The sequence below is a fragment of the Protopterus annectens genome, chromosome 5.part0 (genome assembly GCF_019279795.1).
Source record: "Protopterus annectens isolate FY-2018-M chromosome 5.part0, PAN1.0, whole genome shotgun sequence".
NCBI classification, from domain to species: Eukaryota; Metazoa; Chordata; order Ceratodontiformes; family Protopteridae; genus Protopterus; species Protopterus annectens.
Window position 1 is genome coordinate 1377581536 of NC_056735.1, and position 19777 is coordinate 1377601312.

The 19777-nt window shown below is 44.3% G+C and overlaps 1 protein-coding gene across 1 annotated transcript in view; it reads left to right on the top strand.

Moving 5' to 3' along the window:
• EED (embryonic ectoderm development) overlaps positions 1-19777 on the top strand; it is a 967389-nt gene that overhangs the window by 294342 nt on the left and 653270 nt on the right. Inside the window, exon 6 of the mRNA XM_044072008.1 lies at positions 5906-5987. Coding sequence (XP_043927943.1) covers positions 5906-5987 — 82 coding nt within the window. The remainder of the gene's footprint in view (positions 1-5905; positions 5988-19777) is intronic.

Below are 19777 nucleotides of genomic sequence, written 5' to 3' on the forward strand. Positions count from 1 at the left end.
TGGGGGCAACCCTGCTGCGATCTCTGCCTCTCCCTCAAACACCAAATGCGACAATTTCTTCACTCTGATTCCCCCTCCAGGGGAAACTCCAAGAGACGCCCTGGTGCATGCTTGGCCGCCCGGTCTACTTTATGCCTATCCTCCTCTTTCACTGGTTCTTCAAGCCCTAACTGCTCCCCCATTTGAGCCTGCCGCTTCAGTGGATCTCAAATACTTGTCCTGGAAAACAGCATTCCTTGTAGCCATTACTTCAGCGAAAAGAGTTTCGGAACTTCAAGCCCTTTCTGTGAAGCCTCCTTACTTGATTTTTCATCCGGACAGAGTGTACCTCAGGACCAATCCCTCCTTCCTTCCCAAAATAGCATCAGAAACCAATATAAATCCATCCATAAATCTACCGGTCTTCTTTCCTAAATATCAGAATAAAGGAGAGTACAAGCTGCACTCATTAGATGTTCATAGGCAGCTACGTTTTTATACTCATAGGACTGCTGGCAATCCGACCAGCTGTTCATTTCCTTTGCCAAATTCAATTTGGGGAAAGCAGTCTCAAAAATCACCTTGTCACGCTGGATTTCCCAATGTATTCTTTTAGCGTACCAAGCTTCTGGGAGACCCGCACCTGGAGGAGTTTGCGCACATTCCACTCGTTCCATCTCTACTTCTGCTGCCTTCAAATCTAGAGTTCCGTTGATGATATTTGTTCGGCAGCCACTTGGGCCTCATCTCATACCTTTTATTAACCACTACAAACTGGACGTAATTTCTAGAGGGAGAGCATTCTTTGGCTCCGCGGTGCTCCGCAATATCCTTCCATGATGGCCGCCCAAGATTCAGGTAGCTGGGGACCCTGTCCCACAGGTTGCTGACAAATGAAGTCCCTACTTCAGATTAAGAAGTTATGTACTCACCATAACGTTCCATCTGAGTAGGTGGCTTCATTTGTCTGCAGCCACCCCCCCCTCCTTCCCCCTGGCCTTCAGAATGAATCTATCTAGGTTGTTTATTGGAATATCTCTTTTGGGTATCTATAGAGGGGCAAACTTCATCTGAGGTCATGGAGGGTTGGCAGGGGATTATGGGTGAGGGGAGGAGCTAGGAGCTCGGATCCATTGGTTATGAAACAAGTTGCCGGCTCGGATCCGATATCGGATCCAAGACCCACAGGTTGCAGACAAATGAAGCCACCTACTCAGATGGAACGTTATGGTGAGTACATAACTTCTTATTTTCTTCCATAGGTTGTATTTTGTTGCATTTTTGTTACTCTTTTCAGTGAAACTCTGGTTGAGCTTACAGTTGGTCATGCTGTAACCAAAGTGTAAATAAAACAAAATAAATAGAAAAAAAAAGATAATTTTTGTTAGACCGACATCTTCAGAATGTATTAGTGTAAACTTAAGGCTGGAGTAGGTGCTTTGTTCATAATGGTGCAAGTCACTGCGGCAGTCATAATGTCAAGGATCTGTGACCCATTCAAAGTTTCAGAGCTCATCCCTTCCCCTGTGGTGACCTTGGCATCTCCTGCCCTTTGTCTCCACATCTCTGTATAAAGGCAGACCTGTTGTCAGCCATCTTCAGTTCTTTCTTACCACATGGCATGATGCAGTCAGACTTGGGAATGCATACAACAAAGCACACAGACAGTCGAAGACTCTTCCTTTAATGTCACAACCAAAGCACAAAAACAAAGCTCTGCATTAACGTCCCGCATTACGTTTTCGTTTGTAAAACTTCATCAGATGTGGTTGTTGATGGAAGGCACAATTCTTTCTTGTCATCTGCAAAGTAAAATTATTAAAGCATTCTTTTGTATATTTAAGAAACTGAAAACTTCTCCTATAGATGCAGTTATCTAGCCAACATTAGACCAGACCTAGGGCTGATTCACTTTTCCACACTAATATGCAAAGGTTGAATGCGTTTTCACCTTTGCATATTGGTGTGGAAAAGTGAATCCGGATCCTTCAACAAACCCCACCTCCAAAACGGCCCTTTCCAGACAGACGGGGGTCCATCCGACTACCTGGACCCCATTATTCCCACTCTCCTATCTCTTCGTCCCTACCTTTCAAGCCCTGCTTGGGAAAACCATTACTCAAGATTCTTGGTTGCTTTCCATCATAAAAAAGGGATATTGCATGGTCTGGGAGTTGCTGCCACTCTTCAGAGGCATCCCCCAACCACCTAAAGAACAACTACCACTGTTCCCACCAGTGCTACAAACCCTTCTGGATCAAGGCACCATTCAACGTGCTCCCACCCATCAAAGAGGAAAGGGTTTCTACCAGGTTGGTCGTAGTTCCAAGGAAAGAAGGTCCCTAGAGACCTATCTTGGACTTATCCTTCCTAAACACTTGCCTGAAAGTACTCTTTCAGGATACTCACTTTACAGACCTTATTTCCTCTGATCTTACCCCAAGCCTTTATGACCTCAGTAGACGTAAAGGATGCCTATCTTCATATTCCTGTCCACCCCAGCTAATATCCAAGATTCTCTGTAGCCTCTAGACAGTTTGTTTTCTGCCTCACCCTTTGGACTTTTTACCTCCCTAAAGGTTTTTACAAAGTGCCTAGTACCAGTGGTGACAGACTGCAGGGCATCCAGATATTTTTATACTTGGATGATCTGTTCAAGCAGACAGTCCAGAGGCACTACAGCAGGATCTCAACCTCACTATCTGCATCCTCCTTTCCCTGGGATTCACTATAAATTTCCAGAAATCAGTTCTCTCTCCATGACAGGACCATATTTTCCTGGGATGCAGGATTCAAACGGATATCATGAAAGTTTATTTTCCTATCCAGGAAGCAGAGGAGCACTGTGCCGTTCAAAGCCTCCTTCCTCTGTCCCACATTTCAGCCAGGACCTTTCTCGGGAACCTGGGCTATATGGCCTCCACCATCCTGATGCTTCTCTGGCAAAAATGCACATGAGGAAATTGCAGTGGTTCTGAAATTGGTGCGGACACAACATGCACACCCTCTGGAGTTTCAAATTCCCCTTCTTCCCTGCCTTAAGAAGGAAATAACTTGGTGGATTCAACAACTCTCTACCAACCCAGGCCTCCCTCTTCATCCTCTATCTCCGATATAAGAAATATATACAGACACAGGCTGGTGAGCAATTTTCAGTGCCATGAAAGCAGAAGGCACCTTGTCACCCTCTGAAAGAAAAGATCACATCAGTATAAAAGAAATGAGAGCACTACTCCTGGTATTTCAGACCTTTCAGTCTCTCCTCATTCCAGGGCCCTTAAAAGTTTTCACAGACAACATGACAGTTGCTCTAATATGTAAACAAACAGGTGGGGACCAGGTCTTAATCTCCTGTGTGGAGTAGTTTAAGTGTAAGAGCTGGCGCTGAAATGGCAGGCACCTCTATAGGCAGTATACATTCCCCCCAACATGAATATTTTGGCAGACACACTCAGCAGGTCCAAAACACAATCCCACAAACGGATGCTTCACTGGAACATGTTTTGGACATTGTCCACCAATGGGGTGTTCCACAAGTGTATCTCTCTGCCTCCCTTGTGAAGAAACAACTCCCTCAGTTTTGTGTCGGAAACCCCTCACCCTCTGGTCTGCAAAGTCGACCCCCTCAGTTTTTCATGGAGAGGGATGTTCCTATATGCATTCCCTCCCTTGCCTCTCGTCCCAAGAGGCCTTCTGAAAATTCAGCAGGACAGACCAAAAATCTTGTTGTTTTCCCCCTTTTGTCCAAGACAGCATTGATTTCCCCTTACTCCTGTATTTAGCCAAGGGCAATCAACACAAGTTACTCCACAGAGTGGACCTAATTGCACAACACAAGGGAACCCTCATTCACCCCCACCTGTCAACTCTGCAGATGACACTGTGGGTGATGGGGCCTTAATTCCTTTCAGACACATTTTTTTCAGAGGACGTGCCCAGGGTTCTGCAGGAGGCCAAGAAACCCAATACTAGAAAATCGTATTTATCCAAATGAAAAGATTTTCATTCTGGTGTCTCACGTAATATGGACCCACAAATAGTGGATGTCCCCACAGTCCCATCATACCTGTGTGAGTTGCTGGATGCTGGCTAACATTTTCCTCACTGAAAGTGCACGTCAGCCATCTCTGCCTGTCTGCCTCTCACCTCCCTTGGCTTCCAGGTTTGAGGCCAACCAATTCTTGAAAGGCGTCCTTCACATGAGACATCCCAGGAGACCACCTACACCTCCCTGGGACCTTAACTTTGTCTTGGAAAAACTGACCCTGGCACCCTTTGAGCTAGCAGCTTCTGCCTCTCTCAAACTCTGCTCCTGGAAAACACTCCTGCTTCTTGCAATCACATTTGTCAGAAGGGTTTCTGAACTTTCCCATTCCAAGTCCATGGCCTTCCCTCCCTTCCTCGTGTTCCACAAGGAGAGGGTTTCTCTCCACATCAACAAAGCGCTATCACTCAACCAAGCTATCCACCTTCCTACCTTTTTCCCTTCTCCCCAAAACTCTGCAGAAAGAGTTCTGCACTCTTTGGGTGTACACAGACAGCTTTTTTTTTTGTCTAGACAAAACCAAGGCTATCAGGAAATTGGACCAGCTGTTTCATCCTAGAGTCCCAGGACTCCCAATCAGTAAACATACTATTTGCAATTGGATTTCTAAGGCTATCGCCTTATGTTACGAATACCATGGAAAGAGCCTCCTCTCCTCAGTTGGGTCTCATTCTGCCAGAGCCATTGCCTCATTCGGCACCTCTTTCAAAGGACTGGGCACAAATTCCATTCTGGAGGCAGCTACTTGGTCTTCAGTCCATACCTTCAGTAAGCATTACAAACTGGACATTTCCAAATCCAGGGCAGAGTTTACTAGGGCCTTTCTCCACAGTTTCCTGGAAAGCTCCTCTGCCCCTACCCTCCTCCCTGTCCTCCTCCTCATGAGCTTTTCCATTCTCCCTCATGTAAAGAATACTGCAACAGCAGAATAGAAGGACCTAGATTAGTTGTGTAAAATTTTAACCATACTGTTAGATGTCCTCAACGGGAGGAAAAAAAAAACAGACAAAAGGGTGCACACCCTTTTACAAGAAGAAATGGCAAGTGAAGGCCCAGGAGGCCAGCAAAGTTTAGACCCCACAAAAAAATTGTGACTTTTCACACTCAAGCTCTCATACCCCCCCACCCCTTCCCCAGTCCCAAAATGCTCCACACTCAGAATGGAGGTTAACTGCTTGCCTGGAGGAGTTGAGTTTGGTCACTTCAGACAGGTGGGTAGTGGACATCATTGGAAAGGGGGGGGGGTATCATTTAGAATTCAAGTCGTAACTCCTGGGTAAATGGATACCAAAGGTCCCAACCATTTTGCATCTGATGTTGCAGCTAGAAGTCCTAAAATTCATACCCAAGGAATAAGAAAGCAAAGTTTTTCAGTGAAGGTTCCAAGAAAAAGACAACCCATGGAGATCCTTGTGGACTTGTCCAAATTAAACAAGTTCATTTCGGTACAAAATTTCAAAATGGTAATCCTCCAGGCTATTTTCCCATTTCAAGTCCAAAAGCATATATGGTTGCCATTTATTTAAAACATGCATATCTGCACATTCCCATTTACGAAAGGGGAGCACATACTCGTAGCATGGAAGTTTGAGAGTAGAAATTTCAACTAGCTGCCAAGATAATATCTGAAAGAGTTCTCTGGTGTTTTTTCCACTGCAAATAGCGCTCTCAAAATCAGTTGACATGGAGTGTATTCAGAGTATTTTCTTTAATTCCACATGATCAACGCTTCACAATTAATCTGTACTGAGAGTTTATACTTGTTGCATGAGACAGTTTGCTTGGTGAAATGTTGAAAATATAAATCTTTAACAAAAGCAGATTATAGTGGCAGGCTTTACCAATTTGAAGTAACTAGCATTTTTTATTTTTTATTTACAGCATTATGTTGGCCATGGAAATGCAATCAATGAGCTTAAAGTTCACCCGAGAGATCTTAATCTGCTGCTGTCTGTAAGTAAAGGTAAGCAAAATATAATTGCTTACTAATGCAGTTCACATCTCCTTATTCTGACTTTGCACAAACTCTTAAAGCATCTGTTGGAACTTGACCTACTGATGTGATTTTATTGGAGGAAAAAAATCTGTAAATGTATCTTGAAATTTAATACCTTTAAGTCATGGCTTAGTGATAAGTCATGCAGACTAGTGTTTCCAAGGTCCTGGGTTCGAAACTGACAGAGAACCTATAAGGCAACTTTGCCTTTATAGTGAAGCAAACTGGAAATTGTTGGATCTGATGTCATTTTCATTCATTCCTCAAGTAACGCGTCTCTGATCTGACCTCTGATCCAGCCGGGCTGCTTTACCAGATTCAGAGATCCAGCGCTCAAACTCCTCCCTTTACTCATAATGCTGTATTGTGCTAACATACATCTGATCTAATTTGCTGCTATAGCGTTCAGAAGCAGACCTTTTGCTGTTGAACTTCAGGGTGAAAACTAGATGTTTTATTCACTACGTACGAGTTTTTCAAACTTTTTCAACTTCTAGCACCCTTTCAACTTAACCTTTCTTATAGTTTTTTGGATTTCTCTGCTTTTAGTTTTAGTGCTTCCTACCAGTTACATGGTAATCTTCTAAGTGCCAGTTTTGGTCCTTTTCGTTTTCTTCTATTTCTTTTTTTATCAAAAAAAAAAAAAAAAAAAAGTTAATTTCCTTTGCTCTGTGCAGCAAAATGGACAACAAGCCTGCATGCTTCAAAAAAAGCACTTCTTGTGGGAACAAGATCCCCAGTTCTGATGTCTTGGACACCCAGTGTCCTATTTGTGTGGAGTTTAATTCCAGGGCATTGAGTGATAGGAGGAATAAACTAGTTTTAAATGGTCAGTTGAATTCTTCCACTTCTTCCTTGTCTGCTGGGGCTCAACATCCCGATAAGTCTGATAAAGGGAAGCCTGACTCTGCTCCAAAGAAGAAAGATTCCAGGAAGAATTCCAGAAGAATTCCATCGCCATTCTCCCAGATCAACTCAGACAATCAATATTCCAACCAAAATCCCAAAACAGTTGGATCCAAACTCCTCAGATCCTAACTAATCCAAGACTAAGTCTGTCCGCTTCACTCCAGAGCCGATATTTCCTCGGCTCCATAACCTTTACCTACAGGAAATGTAAGGACGCTGTCCAGACCACCTTCAACCAGATCTTCCCTTAGGTTCTCCAGGAGTCTAAGCAGAGGTGGATAGAATGATGAAGCTCCTCAGAGCTCTTATCCAGATGGGGGTGATGCCGACTTAGTTTCCCATTGGACCTGTGAGCGTGCCCTCCACCCATCCTCAAGTGATGTCTCCTTCTCCAATTCGACCAGTGGTTTTGGAGCCCTCTGATTAGAGCTAGTCGGGTGTGTCCTCATCTTATCCGAAGAAAGTCAGAGCAAGGTGACTCTTGGAGATGAACCGTAGGCGGTCAGTGTTAACTCTGAAGTTGTCAAACCCATGGGAGTCTTGACATTGAACAGCTTGATTCAGACTCCCCTCCTCGAAACAGGAGTCTGTGAGGATTCAGGGTGCAACAATACAAGTGACTTTGGCTCTGGTGCGGTTGGCTCCCACTTCCCCTGGACCTTCCACCTTTGAGGTAGTGGAGAGGAACTTCTCTTTACCAAATGAGGCATCCTTACCCCACCCCCCAGATCCCACTTGTATCCCACTATCAAGTGTGAGCTCTGAGCCTCTCAGATCTATACTACTGGAACAGCCTACGTGACTAGTCTTTAGTCGGTCCTTCCTCAGGACTTCCTGTCACTTTCAGTACCTCGCCAGACTGTCCTACAGATAAGGTCCCTAGGAAGGGAACATGGAAAAGGAGACTCCTAGACCCCCCCCCCCAGGAATCTCTCTCTGAGGACAGCGACTTCGATGAAGGGGAGTGGTCCCCCAGATCTTCATCCTATGATCTCACCATTGAAGAGATCCTAGAACTTATGAAGCAAAAGCTGGACAGTCTTCCAAACCCCCCCTTCCCAGGAGGTATGTGTTTTTGGAGGCTTTTGGGTTTGGCCCAGCTATGCCATGCATGGAAAGAATGGGATAACATGGAACCTATCCCCAAGCGACCAGATACGTTTTTAGCTCCCCTGAAGGACAGAGTCTACTGGAGCAAGGGAGCCCCTGTCGATGCCATGGTTGTGGCACTAGCTACTCCAAAAGAGCTCAAGGAGCAGTGTTAGTCTCTCCATCCCCTTAACAGGGAGTCTAGGGCTGCGCAGTGCACTTTACCTGGTCACAGTGATGTTTGACCAAGGAGCTCTCCAAATAACTTTCCAGGTCAATATCTCTGGATGATCAAAAAGCTTCTTCACTTCTGGCCACCCTTCAGTCCATTTCTGACTCATCAATGAGGCCAATATCTAACACTGCTGAAGGTGTCTCAGAGATGAAAGGTTTTGGGATAGCTGTTAAGAGGGATGCCTGGATGCACTCTTGATTTTGCAGAGCCTTTCAACTCTTCATTCATGCTTTGATGGATCACCCTTATTTGGCCTCAAAGTGAAGGAAACGCTGTCCAGGAGTGAGCAAGACAAACAGAGCTTTTCTGCTGTCGTCATCAGTTTTTCTACCCCTCTGAGATCTTCTGACCCTGAATCAATGAGATGGTAAGATGTAGTTTCACAAGTCCCAAGGGTGTTTCCAAGACTCATGAGGAGACAGATGTCTTTTGTGTTTCACTTTTGCAGTCATTACATGTGGGTTATCTGCTTGCAGGTAGCCCTCAGCCGGCCTGATTATCGAAGTTTTGGGTCCTGCATCGGTTGCCGTCTCTTCTTCCATGACATCAGGTAGTCAGGAGTATAAAGCATGCAGCCGATGCCATTGCATCAGTCTTTCTTGCCGTGCGGTGCCTGAAGCAGTAGTAGTTTGCAAGTGCCGGTCGGCTGACTCCTGAAGTTTTCATTTTTGAGTTTCAGAACCGAAGTATTCAAAAAAGCTGAGTACCCTGTTGGGGATCCTTTTTCTTGCTCTAAACCGATGTCAGTAAAAGTTAACAATTGCATTACTTGTGGAAAGCAAATACCTCATAAAGATTTTCATTCGTATTGCATTCCTTGCTTAGGCCCAGACCACAACGTCTTTCGCTGTCGGTTTTGTGCCTTATTCAATCCTTGAATTATTCATCATTGGTTCATTTTCGCATCAAATTATTTTGGTACTCAGTTTAATTATCCAGAAATGGCTTCAGTAAGCCATCCGACTACCGACATTCCAAAAAAACGTAAAGATAAAGACAGAGACCGCATAGGTCCAAAGCTGCCAACGCCGCTTCCGTTAAGCTAGTCACCAGTTTGCCGGTGCTCAGTGAGGCGCTTTCGCAGCCCCTGTTACCCGCTACTTTATATTCGCAGGCCTCCACTGAGACCCATTCGGAGTCTGGTGTGCCACGAGATGCTTCAACTATGGAACCTGCGGATGTCTCTACCTTGGATGGGTCCGGAGCTGCTGTGCAGGCACTGGCCTCTGAGGGTGCATTCAGGCCTACTGACTTTCATATCAAACCGACGCCATCTTCTTCTTAAAGGCCTAAAACTCTATCCACGCCTAGAAACCAGACGTCCAAACCGCATGGTCAGGCCCATATGCCTAAAAACAAGTAACAATGGCTGAAGACCTTATTACTGAAGCCAGCCTACTCCCTCTAAGAGACCTAGAACTGATTTTTCTTCTGATCAGGATTCTGAAATTTCTGTTTCTTCTGATGACCAGGATTTGCCCTTACCTACCTATGAGGATTCTGACGCAGAGGACTCAATTCCCTCTGCTTCCCCTCCAGAAGTTATCTTTTTGGTGTAACTTTGCACACTCTTAGGGAGCATTTCCACTGGGAAGGCCAGGATCACTCTGATTCCAAAAAGAGGCATAGGGAATTCTTACTCCTACCTCAACACAGGCCTTTAGCTATCCCTCCTGTACTGGACATTGTAGATGATGCCTTCTTGGAATCTAGCCAGGCCCCAGACACTTTACCTCTGGCTCCCAGGAAACCTCACCGGTATTACAGATTACTTGACTCTCACAAGTTCCTCTTTAAGAATCCTACTGTGAACCCAGAGACCATTTCACAGGGACCCAAAGGCGTTAAGGCTACTACTGCCAAGAACCCTACCCCCTCTGATAGAGATTCCAGGGCCCTGGACAGATTGGGTAAGAAAGTATACACTTCTGCTACTTTGGCCATTAGGGCAGTAAACTGCCAGTTTCATATGTTGAAGTATTAGCATATTATTAGATTAAGCAGAAAATGTTGATTCCTGACTGTGCTGAAAATAAAAAAATACAGGATTTAATGCATTCTGCTGAACAAGTTGGTAAACATATTTTGCAATGTGGTTCTGACTCTTTAGAGGCATCTTGAAGGGCTGCTGTCACTGGGTCTGTTCTTAGAAGGCATGCTTGGCTTAAGGAGCAAACTTTGCCAGATCATGTTAAAGCTAAATTACTGGATGCTCCCTTAAACCAAGACCGTCTGTTTGGCAACAAAGCAGTAGTAGTACTTAAAAAGATGGAGGAAAAAACTAAATCTATACAAACTGTTAAAGATTTCCTGCAAGTGCAGCCTCCCAGATTTTAGTACGCATTGGCCTTCTAAGAATTGGTCCTTTCCTGTCTCTTCCATGCCTTCTCAGTCCAAACCCAGGGCCAGCAGAACACCTAGGCTACAGTCTCAAGGTACTCGCAGGCCTAAGCAGTGGGGAGCTCCCACTTCCAAAGCTGGAAGGAGTAAGACACCCCTATGGTAAACTGTCACAATGACTTCCAAGCCCTATCAACTGACTGCTCCTTTAGGGGGAAAGATCACCCTGCATGCAAAAAACTGGAAACTCATTACCCAAGACAAATGGGTTTTAAATGTAGTTTCCCAAGGATACAGATTCCACTTCCACGCTTTACTAACCCCAAATGGTTGGCCAGACCTACCCCCAAATCCGTGGGCAGAGGCTCAAAAGCAGGTTCTCTCCCTTCTAAGTATCAGGACTATTCAACCTGTCCCAGCAGAGGAATGGGGCCAAGGTTTTTACTCCAGACTTTTCCTGGTACCCAGAAAAGACAACTGTCATCCTATCCTTGACCTGCCTATCCTAAACACCTTTTTGGTAATCCCAAAATAAAAAAATGTTAACTCTTCATCAGCTGCTTCCCATGCTAGGCAAAAATGCGTGGTTGGCAACATTGGACTGTAAAGAAGCTTACGTGCACATCCCAATAAGGGAATCTTGCAGAAAATACCTACGCTATCAGTTCTCTGCACTGCCTTTTGGCTTATCTACTGCGCCCAGGGTATTCACAAAGTGCCTAGCTCTAGTCAGTGCATTCTGCAGGCAAAGAAATATTCAAATATACCCATACCTGGACGATTGTCTAATTCAGGCAGAAAGCCAGGACACACACTATTGAATCATCTGCCATTTGTAAAGAAACTGTTAACCTCACTGGGGTACACAATAAACAAAAATAAATCTCACCTAGTACCCTGCCAACAAATTGTATTCCTGGGAGCAAGCTTAAACACAACTTCCCAGATGACTTACCTCACACCAGAAAAAGAAGTTTGACAGCCTACTTCAAACTATTGACCACAAAGACCCAGCTATCTGCAAGGAAAATACTGCAAGCCCTGGGGTTCATGGACACCTGCATCCTACTAATTACATATGCAAGACTGCCTGTGAGGAAACTACAATGGTATCTAAAAAGCCTATGGTGTCAACATTCTCAAGACCTGGAATCAATGCTTCCTGTCATTCCTTGTATAAAGACAGAGTTCCTTTGGTGGGCTGAGGACTGCCATTCACTCTACCCCCTGCCGCCCAAACCCTAACAACAGATGCATCAGACTATGCACGGGAGGGCTCACTTGGCAGGGCAGTGCATTCAGGGCAAATGAAACCAGAGTCAAATGCACCTGCATATCAATCAAAAATAAATGTTAGCTGTACAGAATTCTCAGGCAGCCTTCAAGGACCACATTGTTCCAGGACATTTGACAGACAATACCACTGTTATGTGGTACATAAACAAGCAGGGGGAACCCACTCGTACCCTTTTCTGCAGACTAACCATAGCTCTGTGGAACACAGCCTTGAGCTACCAAGTGCACCTACAAGCTCAGTTCCTGCCCGGCAAGCTAAATTCACTGGCAGACGACCTAAGCAGAAATCTCATGGACCTACACGAGTGGAAACTAGAACCGAAGATATTCAACATTTTGAGAAACAAATGGGGGAGCCCAGAGATGGATCCGTTTGCCTCCCTCAGAACTACCAATTGGACAAATTCTGCACAAGGACTCCCCAGAGACATGCTTGGAAAGTGGATGCCCTGTCCTTCACCTGGAAAGCCTCTCAGTTTATGCCTTCCCCCCCTCTGCCTCTCCTCTCGAAAGTTCTACTAAAGATCAAACCAAGGACAATACTCATTGCACCAGACTGGCCACGCCAACTCTGGTACCCCCTCTTGCACAGTATGTCACTGCTGGAACCATGGCACCTGCCTCAGACCCCTTCCCTATTGCCCCAGCAGGAGGGCAAGATTCTGCACCCCCAGCTTCAAACCCTGGCTAATTATCTGAGCTCTCCTGTGCCATCCCTTGGTAAACAAGTGCTGGATGTCTGGAGGCAGAGAGAGGCCTAGTACTAGAAAATCCTATGCTGAAAAGTGGAAAAGATATTGTTCCTGGAGCCGAGCTCAATTCTTCAATACTTAAGAGATGCTTCACAAGGGCTTTCCCTTCTTAAAATTCATGCCTCAGCCATTTCAGAACATTATAATACTGTGCCACCCCTCTTCTCTCACTCTCTGCTGAAGCAATTCCGCAGAGGGGCCAAAAATTTAAGACCAGCCAGGCGAGCCCCTATCACAGCCTGGGACCTTAACTTTGTATTGGAAAAGCTCACTCTACCTCCTTTTCTTGGCTTTTTCCGGTCAGGGGTCGCCACAGCGGATCATCTGTTTTCTCATGATTGGCAGTGGAGTTTTATGGTGTCTAGTTGCCAGCCTGGCGCCCAACCTTCCACAGAAGGCACACACACACCTAGGGCCAATTTAGAGTGTCCAATCCACCTACTGCATGTCTTTGGGATGTGTGAAGAAACCGAAGCACCCGGAGGAAACCCATGCGACCACAGGGAGGACATGCAGACTCCACATAGAAGGCACCCCAGCCGAGAACTGAACCAGAGAACCTCTTGCTGTGAGGTGGCAACGCTAACCGCTGCACCACCGTGACTGCCCTTGAGCCAGCTGCAACTGCAGTTTTGAAATTCCTTTCTCGGAAAACAGACTTCCTTCTAGCCATCACTTCAGCAAGAAGAGTGTCTGAATTATAGGCCCTCATGGCAGTGGAGCCCTTCATCATCTTCCACGCAGACATGGTGTCCCTTAGGACCAGTCCTTCCTTTGTGCCCAAGGTAGTATCCAGTGTGGCCCTTAATCAGTACATTAATTTGCCAACCTTCTTTTCTAATCCACAGAACAAAGGAGAATGAATACTGCACTCTTTGAACGTGCACAGACAACTTGGATTTTATTTGGACAGGACTAATCCTCTCAGGAAAACTAACGGCTACTAAATTGCCTTTGCTGCAGGGGCAGAGGGGAAGGCCATTTCAAAGCAAACCATTTCTAAATGGATAGGCCATTGCATTAATTTCTGCTGTAAGCACAATAGAAAACCTACCCCACAAGGGGATAAGATCTCATTCCACCAGGACTGCATCTGCTTTAACAGCCTTTCTCAGAGGTGTTCCTACCAGGGACATCCTAGATGCTGCTACCTGGAGTTCTGTTCATACCTTCACCAAGCATTACCACTGGCCTATTTTTTTTTTCTAAATCCAGAGCTGGTTTTGCCACTGCAGTCTTGTAGTGCCTAATAGCTGCTCCTAATGCTCTTTAACTGCCTCCTTCCTTCCTTAGCTTTGGGAATCTACCCAAATGTAATGACTGCAACAGTGAAACATGAAGAACATAGTACAGTTGTGTACACTTAACATAAATGTAGATGTTAGAGTGTATTCACTGTTGCAGTCCTAGTTACCCTCCCTCCAGCCCCCTGACTTCTATTGGTGATACCTCTCTTCTGTTTACTGTATTTAAGCTTTCTGGTGCATTTGCTTTTTGTTGGAAGTATAACCTTGTATATAACTGCGTCCCATTATGGGGGGCACCTGACATCTTGGGCAAGAAAAACTGATATAATGGTGTCGGCTGCATGCTTTATACCCCTGACTATGTGACGTCATGGAAGAAGAGACAGCAACCGACACAGGACCCAAGACTTTGATAATCAGGCCGGCTGAGGGCTAACTGCAAGCAGATAACTCGAATGTAATGACTGCAACAGTAATACACTCTAACATCTACATTTATGGTAAGTGTACACAACTGTACTTTCTCCACAGGGCAGAGGAGAGAAGTCTAACAGAAGACATTGCTCTTGCTGTAGAAGTGGCCACCAACAAAGGTACAAACCCTTAAATCCCTGGTCATGGAAGTGATCTCGCATTCTTCCCCAGCACAATGAGTTTTAATTTTGGTTCCATTAACTTGTATGCGGATCCTGCAGTGGGCTTTATGTACAGTGGTCTATTCTTAAAGCAGCCCTTATACACTCTGGTTAGGATTGGACAAGTTTGCAAGCAACACCTTCTTTAGTGGATATGTTCAAAGTTTCTCAGGGCTGTCCATTTGATGATCTTCGTGTTTCACTGTTGCAGTCATTACATTAGGGTAATATTCTGGCAGGTTGCCCTCATTCGGCCTGAATAACAAAGTCTTGGATCCTGTGTCAGTTGCGGTCTCCTCTTCCATGACGTCAGGGGTATAAAACATGCAGCCAACGCCATTTTAATCGGTCTTTCTTGCCGCGCGTTGCCCGAAGCAGAAGCAGTTTGCAAGTGCCGGTCAGCCGACTCCTGAAATTTTCGTTTTCTAGTTTCAGAACCGAAGTCTTAAAACTAAAGCGAAGTACCCCATTGGGGAAACTTTTTCTTGCTCCTTACTGATGTCAGTAAAAGTTACTAATTGCATTACTTGTGGGAAGCCTCATAAGGATTTTCATTTGTACTCATTTCCTTGCCTAGGCCCTGATCACAACGTGCTTTGCTCTCGGTTTTGTGCTAAATTTAACCAACGCACTATTAAGTGTCTATATATCTTTGCTTCTAAATATTTTGGTTCAAGATTTAACTACCATTAAGTGCCGTCGGTTAGCAATCCAACTACTGTAGTTCACAAAAAACGCAAGGAAAAAGACAGTCGAGGTCCAAAACAGACGAAGCTTCTCCTAAGCCAGTCGCCGGTACTCAGGCGATTTCGCAGCCCCTGATACCCGCTACTTTTGAGTTGCAGGCCTCTGAGACCCATTCGGAGTCCGGTATGCCATGAGATTCGCAAAGTATTGAACCCGCGGATATCTCTCCCGTGGATGGGTCTGGAGCCGCTGAGCAGGCACCGGCTTCTGAGGGTGTTTTCAGGCCTCTAATGTTTTTATATTAAACACCATCATCAAAAACAAGATCAAAACCAACTTCTATGTCTGAAAAAACAATGCATGAGCCACGTGCTCAGGCCTCTATGCCTAAAAAAAAAGATCAAAATGGCTGAGGATTTAATTACCTTGATCAGGGGTTTCCACTGCGCCCCCCCCCCCCCCCACGTGCTAAGAGGCCAAGGCAAGGCACTGATTATGATTCTTCAGATCAGGTTTCCATTTCTTCTGATTCCTCTTCTGATGAATTTTCTTTTCCACCTTATGAGGACAATGATGCAGAGGGAATCCATCTGCATCTCCTCCTGAGGATTACTCTTTTGGAGAGACTTTGCGTACTTTAAGGGAACATTTTCACTGGGAGAGTCAGGACTTCTCAGAATCAAAAAAGATTCATATTTTCTTCTTCCTCAGCATAGGCTTTTGGCAATACCTCCTGTATTAGACATTGTTGATGATGTGTTCTCGGAATCAAGTATGGCTTCTGATTCCCTGCCTCCGGCTCCTAGTAAGCCAGACAGATATTACAGGGTTCCTAACTCCCACAAATTTATTTTCAAAAATCCTGCTGCTGATCCTGAGACTATTTCACAGGGTCCCAAGGGTGTTAAGGGTTCTACAGCCGAAAATCCTACCCCTTCTGATAGAGATTCCAGGGCGCTGGATAGATGGAAGGTTTATAAGTCTGCAACCTTGGCAATCGGGGCTTTAAACTGCCAGTTTCATATGCTTAAATATCAACAGCATGTTATGGGCTTACTGAAACAGAAAATTATGTTGATTTCTGATTGTGTGAAAAATAGAGTTACAGGATTTATTGCATTCAGCAACAGGTTGGAAAGCATAATTTGCAATGTGATTTTGATTCCTTGGAGGCCTCTTGCAGGGCCGCCCTAACTGGATCTGTGATAAGAAGGCATGCCTGGCTCAAGGAGCAAAATCTGCCTGGTCATGTTAAAGCTAAATTGTTGGATGCCCCTTTACAGCATGATAGTCTGTTCGGTAAAAAGACAGAAGAGGTTTTAAAGAAAATGGAAGACAAAGCTAAATCTATGATAACTGTAAAAGATTTCTTGCAAGTGCAGCCACCCAGGTTCAGTAGACACACTGGCCTACTAAGAATTGGTCCTTTCCTGTGTCCAACAGAGCCACTCAGGGCAAACGCAGGTGCTCCAGAGGCTCCAGATGTCAATCACAGGGATCTTACAGGTTAAAGCAATGGGGTGTCTCCACCTCCATATCTGGAGGTAACGAAGCACAACCCTACAGTAAGCAGTCTCAATGACTTTCCTCTACCATCTCCAAGCACTTATCTTTTGGTAGCCCCCTTGGGGGGAAAACTAGCACTTCATGCTCAAAATTGGCAGTTCATTACCCAGGAAAAGAGGGTATTAAACATAGTATCCCAGGGGTACAGATTTCATTTACACACTTTGCCAATTCCAAACGGATGGCCAGATCTGCCACCAAACCAGTGGGCAGAGGCCCAGAAATAAGTCATGTCCCTCATGGATATGGGGGCTATTCAACTGGTACCAGAAAAGGAAAAAGGACAAGGATTTTATTCAAGACTATTCCTGGTGCCCAGAAAAGACAAATCATGGCGTCCAATTCTGGACTTATCAATTCTGAGCACGTTCCTGAACATTCCAAAATTCAAAATGCTGACTTTAAAACAGCCACTGCCTATGCTAGGCAAGAATGCCTGGTTGTTAACTCTAGATTTAAGAGGCATACATGCATATCCCAATAAGGGAATCTTGCAGAAGATACCTCTGCTTCCAAGCAGGCTTTTTGCTTAACCAATTATCTGCACTGCCCTTTAGCTTATCTATTGCGCCCAGGGTCTCTACAAAGTGCCTGGCACCAGTAATTGCATTCTGCAGACAAAGAAACATTCAAATTTATCCTTATCTGGACAATTGTATATGTGTGTCTGTGTGTGTCTGTCTGTGTGTGTCTGTCTGTGTGTGTCTGTCTGTGTGTGTCTGTCTGTGTGTGTCTGTCTGTGTGTGTCTGTCTGTGTGTGTCTGTCTGTGTGTGTCTGTCTGTGTGTGTCTGTCTGTGTGTGTCTGTCTGTGTGTGTCTGTCTGTGTGTCTGTGTGTGTCTGTGTGTGTCTGTGTGTGTCTGTGTGTGTCTGTGTGTGTCTGTGTGTGTCTGTGTGTGTCTGTGTGTGTCTGTGTGTGTCTGTGTGTGTCTGTGTGTGTGTCTGTGTGTCTGTCTGTGTCTGTCTGTGTCTGTCTGTGTCTGTCTGTGTCTGTATATATAGATATAGGTAGATGGATAGATATGGAGAGATAGATATGGATAGAGAGCGAGAGATGTGTGTATGTATGTATGTATGTATATATATATATATATATATATATATATATATATATATATATATATATATATATATAATGTGTGTGTGTATGTGTATACATATATATGTTGCTGGAGCTGGGTGGTTGACGGAACCCATTTCCGTATACTTAAATTACAGTTTGAAATCGATTTTATCGAAATACCCATATGTTTTGAAGGACACTGGTCAGTTCCTTGGTGACTTGTATACATGTGTTGAGAATATACACAATTGTGATGAGTTTCTATTAGTTACTCTTGATGTTACATCTCTTTTTACTTGTATTCCCAACTTGAGGGGTATACTAATGGTGAAATCATTGCTTTACCAGCATATGCATGCCTCTGAAGCTGATTTTCTTTGCCTCCTTCTGGAGATTGTATTAGAGAATAATTTTTTCTTGTTTATGGACAGGATGTATAGACAGGTATCTGGAGTAGCCATGGGCACCAGTTGTGCCAATTCATACGCCAATTTGGTGATGGTAGCATGGGAGGAAGAGGTCATGTTGGATAACATCAACATCGCCTTCTATAGGCGTTTTGTAGATGACCTCTTCCTCTTGTGGCATGGCACTGGTGCCTTTTTAGATTTGTTTTTTCAAAGACTTAACAACATGGAAGGTTTTTTGAGGTTTACGATGCATTCATCTGATACCTCTATTGACTATCTAGATACCACTATATACAGAGTGGGTAATACCTACCATACCAAGATATTTAGAAAATCCTGTCATACCATTTCTCTCCTTAGTATGGATAGCATGCATGATCATAGAATTTTTGACAATATAGTGAAGGGACAGGCACTAAGGGTCTCTCGACTCTGCTCTGGAGAATTGGAGTTTAACTCAGAACTGGAAAGTTTAAAAACTTCCTTCATTAGTAGAGGCTATTCAAATGTACAGGTAAACAGAATTTGTGAACAGGTAATACAGCTCATAGGGACGAGGGGACAGCCCTATTTTCAGCCAGAGGTCCGAATAGTATTCCCTCAAGAAAAACACAACATACTGTTCCGTTTGTACTACCATTGGGTAGCAATATCTCTACTGTTGAACGAGTTATTTTGAACTGGGATATTTTGATGATAGATCCAGAGGTACGTGGGATAGTTGGCAATTGTCCCAATTATGTTTATAGCAATAGTAGAAACTTGAAACAATTCTTGTGTTTCCCTGACTTATGTTGTAAGAAAGGTACTGTCACTGCTCCATGGCAATTTGGTACTAAGAAATGTGGTTCCTGTCCTCAGTGTCAGTTCATTGACACATCCAGATTTTTTCGCAACCCAAATAATGGGAGGCTTTGGGAAATCAGAAACAGCTCTGACTGCAACACTAGACACGTTGTCTATGTTGCTTGATGTCAGACCTGTTTCTGTTTCTACATAGGAAAAACGAATAGGTCACTTCGCGAAAGAATTAGGGACCATATGTATGCCTATTGTAGACAAGAGATGTATAGTGCAGTTTCAAAACATATGCTTACAACTGGTCCTGATCATAAGTTTTTGTTCCAGGCTTTGTATTCTGTAATCCCTGATATACGAGGAGGTGACATCGTAAATCTAACAGAAGAAATGGAAATCAGGTGGATTCTTAGTCTTGCAGCACACAGAGGTGTCGGCTTGAACGAATGTATCCCCATGAAACCAATTTGAAAAGCAAGACCTCTCAAATAGTTATATTTTTAAGCTAATATATTATTTTTAAGTTTTAATAATGTATTTTATATTTTTTCTGTCACAGTGTGATATACTATTGCCTCCATGGTAATAGCTCCTATTGGGATATTCAGGAAATGATGTGTTGAGACAGGATATGAGGTATTATCATTCAAATTTCTGTTGGGATATTCAGGAAATGATGCATTGAGACAGGATATGAGGTATTATTATTTAAAGCTCTATTTTTTCTGAAA